This window comes from Aptenodytes forsteri, unplaced genomic scaffold (genome assembly GCF_000699145.1).
Source record: "Aptenodytes forsteri isolate BGI_AS27 unplaced genomic scaffold, ASM69914v1 Scaffold118, whole genome shotgun sequence".
Taxonomy (NCBI): domain Eukaryota; kingdom Metazoa; phylum Chordata; class Aves; order Sphenisciformes; family Spheniscidae; genus Aptenodytes; species Aptenodytes forsteri.
Window position 1 is genome coordinate 1619579 of NW_008795859.1, and position 9044 is coordinate 1628622.

At 45.6% G+C, this 9044-nt stretch overlaps 2 protein-coding genes across 2 annotated transcripts; one reads left to right on the forward strand and one right to left on the reverse strand.

The window, feature by feature from the left end:
- Positions 1–883: 883 nt before the first annotated feature.
- On the forward strand, positions 884–4498 carry DIABLO (diablo IAP-binding mitochondrial protein; the record flags this gene model as incomplete). The annotated part of the gene is made up of 5 exons (XM_009283890.1): positions 884–1015; positions 1373–1504; positions 2201–2311; positions 2467–2563; positions 3528–4498. Coding segments are annotated over 5 exons (687 nt in total), but the record flags the coding sequence as incomplete, so codon positions are not given.
- A 3227-nt stretch (positions 4499–7725) lies between these two features.
- On the reverse strand, positions 7726–8865 carry B3GNT4 (UDP-GlcNAc:betaGal beta-1,3-N-acetylglucosaminyltransferase 4). The gene has a single exon (XM_009283967.2). The coding sequence runs from the start codon at positions 8842–8844 to the stop codon at positions 7726–7728; it is 1119 nt and encodes a 372-aa protein (XP_009282242.1). The 5' UTR covers positions 8845–8865.
- Positions 8866–9044: the final 179 nt, after the last annotated feature.

The following is a 9044-nucleotide window of genomic DNA, read 5'->3' on the forward strand; positions in this document are numbered from 1 at the left end:
GCGGGGGCGTTTCACTGGAGCCGCGCCCGGCCGCGGTAACGCCCAGACGGCTGTTTACCGGGCTGGAGCGGGCCGGGCGCGGCCGACAGGGCTGAAGTCAGCCTCCCGGCTCGGTTCCCTGCCGCTGACCGCCCTTTGTGACTCCGTACCCACTTCGTTTGCCCGATATAAACAAGCCAGCTGCTGCTGGAGCGGCGGGCCGTGGCAGAAATGGCCATAACGCACCTCATCTGTCTCCAGATGCCACAGCACAGCTGGAATAGCACAAGCGGTAGGAGCTGCGGTACCCGCACAGCGCTTGCCGCTGGTGGGCTGTAGTTTGAGAGTACACAGCATAAGAGAAAGAAAACCGACCAGTTATTTTCAGAAAATTGCTGTACAACAAGACAATTCTCATGACTGAATGCTTCTGTTTTCCTGCTCGAGTATTTCAGTGATAGGCCCTGACCCCACGGACACTTACACAACATTGGATGTAAATAAAACCGACTACGTGAGGCCCTAAGTGTCACTGGGTTGCAGCAAACTATTACCAGTCGTACTGCTCACCTGCATGTACCATATACCACTTTTAAGCATGCTTTTTAATTTGCTTTTCAATATTATTGAATATCAGCAGTGTGTTGGTAGCAGATAAGATACATTTCCTCTCTCAAAGGATTAATAATGCACTAGTTACTGTGCTTGTCTTCTTTTCTCGCACTTATAATTAAGTAATATAACAGAATTTAAAACAAACTTATTCATTCGCTGTTATGCAGCTGCATTACAGAAGCTTGGTAGAGACTAGGTCACCTAGAACAGCTTCTAGGTGTTCTCTTTTCCTCTTTGATACCCATTTCCCACCACACACTGGTTATTTCTGGCGCTTAACTTTGTTTCTTGCATTTCCCAACAAAGCTTCCCTGTTCTGGCCAATATTAGGAGACGCTGCCTCTCGGGCGTGAACGGACGATGGCACCAAATGGTGGGCGTGGGGCTGGGAGTGGCCTTGTGTGCAGTCCCAGTCGTGGAGGTAACGTATCAGGAGTGAGATACACACAGCACCCGCTCGTTAGAAACAGTTTAATATTCAAGAACACTTGCTTAGCATTTTACAAACTAGTACTTACCCTCAGAATTGTATTCCTTCTTGGGGATCACAGGTGTTTAAGCCATGTAGTTGTTAAGGAAGAAAAATGAGAAAGAAAATGTCTACCTTCAATAACACCTTGCAAAAACAGTTTGCTTGTTTTACAATGGCAAAACAGCAGTGAGAACCAGGCTGTCCAGCCTTGTAACTAACAGTGGTGCTTTTCCTTACCGCTATTTGTTACTAAGAACATCCACATGAAAGTCAGTGTAAAGATCACGCAAACGTCTTGTCTTTCAGAAGCAGAACTCGGTTTCTCTCAGTAACGATGCCTTGATTAAAAGAGCAGTTTCCTTGGTAACAGACAGTACTTCTACACTCCTCTCTCAAACAACATACGCATTGATTGAAGCATTGACAGAGTATACAAAGGTAAGCTGAGAGCTTACACACTTTGCTAGCAAGTCAATACTGGAAATACTAAATTATTTGGCACTAACTACACCTGTTAAACCATACTTAAAATGGACTTTGTTTTTTTATGAATTTTAATAAAAGAGATGCGGGGGTTTGAAGATGTTAGGTCCCTAGGAAACAATGGGGTAGGGCTCACTGTTTGGAAGTTATTTTTAGCTTTGTTAAACTGTTGCTTTGAGCTTGAACTTAAGCCGAAATGACCCATGTCTTAGAACTGGGGCTAAAGAAACTCGTAACAGGTATTGGATACCTGCGTATGAGTAAGTAGGATATGCCACCCTGTATTCTTAAGTATTTTATTTACCTTCTGTGCCCGTTTGTAAGGCCATGAACTTGAGTTTCATCAGAAGAATGGAGTGAGCCATATTTAAGTCTGAAACAACAAGATACAGTTTTAATTTTATAGATAAGTGGCAATTTGAGTAAAGTATTTGCGTTCCAGTTTACTTCGTTACTAGTACGGCAAATATATAAAGCACTACTGTAGGCAGACAGCCAATGCTGTCAGTGCCTCTGAAATTGCAATGAACTTGAGAACAAAGCACCTTTGGAACCATTCAGCAATTTTTGCTAATTAACACCAGTTAACACTGAGACAACATCAGAGATCTACAGATTGTCACGTAATTGTGTGAAATGATTCCTTTGCAGGCTGTTTATACACTGGTGTCTCTCTACAAGCAATATGCAAATCTTCTTGGGAAAATGAATTCAGAAGAGGTGGATGCAGTCTGGCAGGTGGTAATAGGAGCCAGAGTTGATGTAAGCAATCATCTCCCTTCAGTCAACAATCTGCCTCTTAAAACTCTGCTCAGAAAGTTCTCGTCTCGCTTGCTCATCTTTTCACAAAGGCACCGTTTGGAAGAGCATTCAGATACTGTTACATCTAGTTAAGTAACACTTTGTTTTACTCCTAGATGACAACAAAACAGCAGGAATACCTAAGGCTGGAATCCAGCTGGATGACAGCGTTACGTCTTTCAGAGATGGCAGCAGAAGCTGCGTATCAGTCAGGTAAGCACAAGCAGAAATACTGAAAATTTCTTTCCCCTAGCATTTAGGCAGTATTTACCGAATGGGAATGGAATTGAGAGAGACACAGAATATACATTCAGATAACATACCAATTTACAGCTAGTGCCTGGTTTTTAGAGATGCTGAGAACTTACATTCTTTTATTGGCTACAGGTCTAGTAGAAGAGTTCTGAGAACCAGGCCTGGAAACTTCACATGTGGTTTAGATCAAGACCAACCATGCCAAAAAAATGTTTGAGGGAAGCATTTAGTCATTTTTAAATGCAGTGTTCAAACACGGTTCTGGGAGCCACAGAAATAAGGCTACCTAGGGGGTCCAGCAGGTCTTTCTAGCTGGATTCACTTTTATTAAAGAATGAGAATATTTGCCTTTCAGTCAGGAAAGATAATAATTTTGGTCTTTTCTCCCTGCATGCACACTTTCACAAAAAGCGTAGAGACTTGATAGCTCTGAGATTGAGTTATGGGCTGACGTATGGTAAATCGCCAAAATTATTGGAGTGGAGAAGGGTAGGAAAGCGATGGGACACCCTAACTCTGTAAGGGCCTGAAAAAGGCACAGAATCTGTAGGAGTATGGGAGGAGAAGGGATTCCGAGTTCAGCAGTGCCACAGACATTCCCACTGCTGGTAGGTGCCGGGACAGGACAAGGACTGAAAGTTCCTGGCACGCGATGACTGGGCTGGGCTTAGTTCTCAAACCCACTAGCACAAGCTGATCGCTCTGATCAGACGCTGGCTGTAACCCACCTGGGTGGGAAGGATTCAAGGGGCCATATTGTAGTTTAAGGTAAATGAACAGTAAATGCATTTAGCATTAATATAGCCCAAGAGCCATCAAAACACTTAGCAAAGCAGATGATAATTATAGACAATTGCTTCCTTAATTGAAGGTTTGCCGAGTGCTTCCTCTAACCCCATGTATTTAAATTACTACTTTTCAGGTGCAGACCAAGCCTCAGTGACAGCCCGCAGCCACATTCAGCTAGTGAAGTCACAGGTGCAAGAAGTGCGACAGCTGTCCCAGAAAGCAGAGACCAAGTTAGCTGAAGCTCAAACAGAAGAGCTCATAAAAGCTCAAGGAGAGGAATCTTCATTGCCACAGGGTATTTTAGGAAGTACAGAGGCAGGTGAGGACGCTTACCTTCGGGAGGACTGAAAAGAACTTTAGTGTCACCACAGAATACGTGAGAGTCAGTTGCAAATTGAAGGGTCCGAAATTTTTAAGTGTGGGATAGTGGGAAACTGCTGAAATAAGCCTATGATTCCATTTTTTCCCCCAGACAGGATTGCTTTACAAATCAAGTCAATTCCAAGTATCTGAAAGGCCTTGATCTTGTTTGTAACTTACCATGTTTGTAATACTTATGGATTCAATTATTTAAATGTTTAACTATGCAAATGTGAAAACTGCTATCAAGGATAGCTTGTTGTGTCTCTCTCTCTCTGCTGGGAGAGTCCTGCCCCTCATTTGATATGTTTGTGAGAGCAGTCTTAATTTAGAGGCTAACTAGGTATCAGCCAAAGAAGTGTATTTAAAAGTAATTATTTTTAACCTGTGAAGTAAATGATGTCTGTTAGGAGATACCTTAATTAAACGGTGCAAAAGCATGTCATTGTGGGTGTGCCCATTTGGATAAGAGATTAAGCATTGTTTTCTCTTTGAACTTAAAAGTTTGTAACAGAGCTGAGTCTGGCAGCTGCATCAAATTACACTTAATTGCAATCAGGGGAAACTTTTGCTGTAGAGCTGAAAACTTTCTATGGAGTTACCTAGGCTCTTCTTAGTGAAGTTTTGCAGTTCAGTGCAGTAGCCTCTTTCACCCAAGAGTCACCGCTTGTAATGCATCTGCCCTCCCCAGGAAGCAAAATCTTCCATTTTCAAGATACTGTGGTTATAAACAAAGTCATTGTGGCAACTTCTGCATACTTCTTTACAAAGCAGTGAGCAAAAGCAAGTTTTACATATTTGAATGCTTTCCAGCACAAGTGTCAGGAAAATAATCTTAGTTCTCTCTTTTTGCAAGCTTAATGTTTCACTGCAGGCTTCAAAAACACAGGTGTCTTTCACTGTGTTCATTTTCTAACTTGACAGCTAAATGTGAAATTTGCAATATTAGCTGTATAGACACTGTAAACTTAAGCTGAGATTGCTTTGTGGAATAGAATCCACTAGAACTTTATCACTGCTGATTTGAGTCAGTTAATCCCCGTTCATCAGGTTTTGTAAGAAAACACATATTAGTCATAGGTTTTTCCCCACAAATTAGCATCTGATGTACTGCATCTGTGTTAAGGTTGCTGTTACTAAGTCGAGCTGTGCTTGACTAGGAATTGTTTCAGCTGTAGCATAAGCCTTTCTATCTGTGTCTCATTTTGCCTGCCTTTTGAGCAAATGCAATCTCAGCTGCACAGCACTCTACATTTATAGATTAAATAGTAAAGAAATTAACAAACTACCTTTCCTTGCTCCTGCTCCTCACTGGGTGCTGCTGTATTCAAGGAGGATGGCACAGTCCGGAATTAAAGCTCACAGGAAGATGCCAGTGTCTGCTCTGCCAGTAGTCAGGAGGGCCCAAACACAGCTTTGGGCTGGAGCATTAGGAAAAAAACCACTGTCATGAGAGGATTCTTTGCAGCAGTGGCACAACCACGCCCTGAAGAGCCAAATGCAACTTCAGGTCAGCCTCTAACCACAACTGCTCCAATTTGTTACATGCTGCAGTTTTAAGAACTTCTGCCAAGCCACTGACCCAAATGCACGTACGGGTTGTGTTCTTTTCAGGATGCCATAGTAACTCTACTCGGATGCTCGCATGGCAGAGATACATACGGCTTAAGACAGATGAGCACTGCTACAGGAGTCTGCAAAGCAGCCCATTCTTCCCCTTTTAGAGCCTGCTCCCAGCCCCCCTTGTTGCCACACTTTTTGTTTCACTTTATGCCCTGCTCTTACTTCCCAAAACCCAGGCTGTACCGACACACATCTAACCTTCAGACATGACAGGAACCAACCAGTCAGTTCAGTCAAGTCAAAATGGGAGCGAGGAGTACAAGTGGCTCTATATCGCCTCCAAAACGGGGTGGAAAAGAGCCACAGACCTTTATTAGGAAGTGAGAGTTGCCTATCGGGGGTTAGCCCATACACCTAAGCCTGCAACAGACATGACATCATGCTCTACATTATGTTACTGAGTTTGCATTTGGAATCATCTAGTGGATCAGAAAAATGCTGCCACAGCAGTTCACAGGGTACCATGGTACCCGCTCTGTCCAGTCTCTTCTCTAGAACAAGCAGCAGTGCCCAGAAACTGGGTTTTGCTGCTGATACTCAGCCTTGTTTACAAAGCCAACATATCTGAAACTACATGTAGACAATTTCTCAGGTACAGCTAATACAGCTAATTAATCCCTGTTAGGGCTGCAGTGAGAAGATGCAGTATCAGCTTGTACAAGACCACACTGAGGATGGACACACACACACAGGCTCACCCCTTGGAAGAGCAATTTTTTTTCAGACAAACACCTACTCCCATCTGGCACAGAAACAGCTCGCGTGACAGTTGCAGCTCCTGCCATAAGAGTCTAGGTCACGCTGTAGGGCTAAGCTAGAACTACACCTGGTGCTTTAGAAAGCCAAGGCAGCAAGGGATCAAACAAGGACCGGCAGTACTGCCAGGAGTCCCTCAGCCTGAGGTCGTACAGCACTGCACTGCACTGGAAGGCAGGGCAGCCAGCCTCCCCGGGGAGCTCGTCACACCTCTGGTCTCGGGATGCCCTCGGTCTCTCTGCCTAAGGACTACAAGCAAGGACCTCCTGGAAGCATTTCCTGGGCACCTCTGAAAGCTCCAGCTCACATCTGGTGGGCAGTGAACGCTGGACAGCTGGCACTAGACCACAATGACAACAGCACAACACAAACTGCTCCAGTTTCTGTAATCACACACTTCCTCTCTACCCTCTACCTTTTTCTAAAGCTTCCAGGCTGCTTCCTGCTCATGCACAGCACAGCAGCTTCTGACCTAGCAGCAAAACACCCTGAAGCTGATAAGCATCATAAAAATAACACCAAATCTTAGTTTCATGTTTGATCTTTCCTCAAATTGGCGACTCCAGCACACTCATAGATTAATCACTTCTGTATTAATACATCTTGTCTGGACAGGGGCAGAGAATGGCAGCTGCTCACAGCAAAGGAAGCAGCAAGTATCCATTTCCACATAACTTCATCCTCTTTAATCAAGGACTCCTTAATGCAAACACCCAGCACCAGATCTCAGCCTCCTCTGGCTTTTAGTTCTTTTAGCTTTCAGTAGACGGAAGAATACTCCTGTGAAAACACTTTTCAAAACTGTATTTTATTTATACCCAACATTAAAACAACAACAAAACCCAAACACCTCCCACACAACATGAAAAGCTACAGCCACTATAACTACCACTGTGATTATTCAAGACATATTGCTCCTTTCAAACCCAATCAGAAAGTGTTTGTGCAAAAGCTTCCAGTGCAAGTAAACCTGTAATAAACTTCTGTAGAATCCAAAGGGCTCAAGTCAAAGCCCAGTCCCTTGGATCATCATGCTGTGTTCAGGCAATACATTTTTGAGGCTTCCCCCCGCCCCCCACTCCACTCCCTTTCTCCTGCTGTCCAGTAGGACCTGAAGGATTGCTGGCCTGGGACAGCAGAGTTGCACTGCAGTGGACCCAGCAGCACACACTGGCCTTTCTTCCACCCCTTCAAGTAATTTCAAGTGCTCAGTCACTCATTAATCATCATTAGCTTTCCTACACAAGGCTGAATTGGGCTGGTGGTCAGACACCAACCTTGGCATCGCGGAGCCTCCATAGCAGGTGGCACCTCACTCACATCCCTGTGCAAGTTGTGACTTCCCCGGGCTCCAGTCCGGCTGGGAGGAACCAAGCCGAGTCCCCTGTGCTGTGTCTCACTGAGCTACCGGCCCCATCCCCACCCCGTGACAATTCAACTGCTTCAGTAACCCACCAACAGAAAAGACTTACTGCAAAACAAAACCCTATGGCTCAAGTACAGTCTGTTAGCAGAGGACACATTTCTACCACAACCTGATTTTTAGTTTAAGTACTCTGTATCTGTCACCAGTCACAATCCTGCTGTGCTCATCAGTAGCTTCTTTTCCAGCCCCTTCTGTAGTTGTACGTTACTGACACTGCACACCTAATGCTGTCATCCTTTACCAGTGTCCACATGATCCACATCTCAGTTGGGTTTAGTTTGTGCACAATCATTAGCTCTTTGTACAAGCACGGATCAAAAGGATTGAAAGGTCTCTGGATCCCGAAAGTCTTAAAGCCAGCGTGGTTCTTTGGGGTCACTGCCATCTTTGCCAGGCACATTCCCACAAAGACATCATCTATTGGGAAGAGCTCCATGTCCTCTGCGGTGCTCTGGAGGTGGCGCACTGTCTCTCTAGACATCACATAGCCCCCTCCACCCGCATAGAGAGGATAGAAGGGGGCTCTGTACATGGACTCTGGAATAAAGTATTTGACCTTGGTGTTCCTGATGGGCCGGGCATTGGCGATCACATCCCCAACAAAGAGATCCTGTTCAGGGTCCAGTTCTTGGAGGAACTCAACAATGTTGTAAGTGTTGACAAAGACATCATCATCGCCCTTCAGCACAAACCTGGCGTGCGAGCAGTCCTCCATGAACCAGCGGAGGAAATGCAGCTCCTTGAGGGTCAAGTTGAAGAAGTTGTCAACAAAATCCCACTGCAAGATGTCATCAAACTCCTGGCTCTCGTAAACCAGCAGCTGGTGCAGGGGCTGTACCTGGATTTTGGCCTCCGAGCGCCCTAGAAGAAATACCAGCCTGATGCGCTTGCCACTGATGGAGACCTCCTTCCCCCATGTGTTCCTGATTGCCACCCGCCGGTCTATGTTGATCGGGGAAGACTTGATCGCCAGCAAGAGGAACGTCTCTTTGCTACACCCAGAAGGCTTCAGCAGGACCGAGAAGTTCCGGCAGTGCTTGTATGTTAAGAAGACACGGTGAAGCTCTGGAAGGGTGAGAGAAGAATTGGCACGGATCAAGTTTGGCAAACACCTGCTGGGTTCAGCATTGTCCAGAACCAAAGACTTCGGTTTGTGATTCGCTACATCCACTTTCTGGTCCGCTGACGACGCTGCCAGCTTCGCCTCTTTCTTCATGTAAAAAAAACACGCCAGCAGCATGATTGAAACGGTGTAAAGCACGAGGTTTTTAATCCTGGGATACATGGCAACCTCCGGTGCAGAACCCAGGCCCTGCGCGGTCAGAGAAAGACAAGCCGTTTATGAATTAGTCCCGCATACTTACACTTTCCACTCCCAGCACTCCCACGCCCGCAAGTCACGCAGAGACGGCGCGCACGGCCCAGCCCGGGGAGCCGCCGGGACGGCTCTCGGCGTCTCCCCTCGCGGTTGTTTCTCGGGTCCCA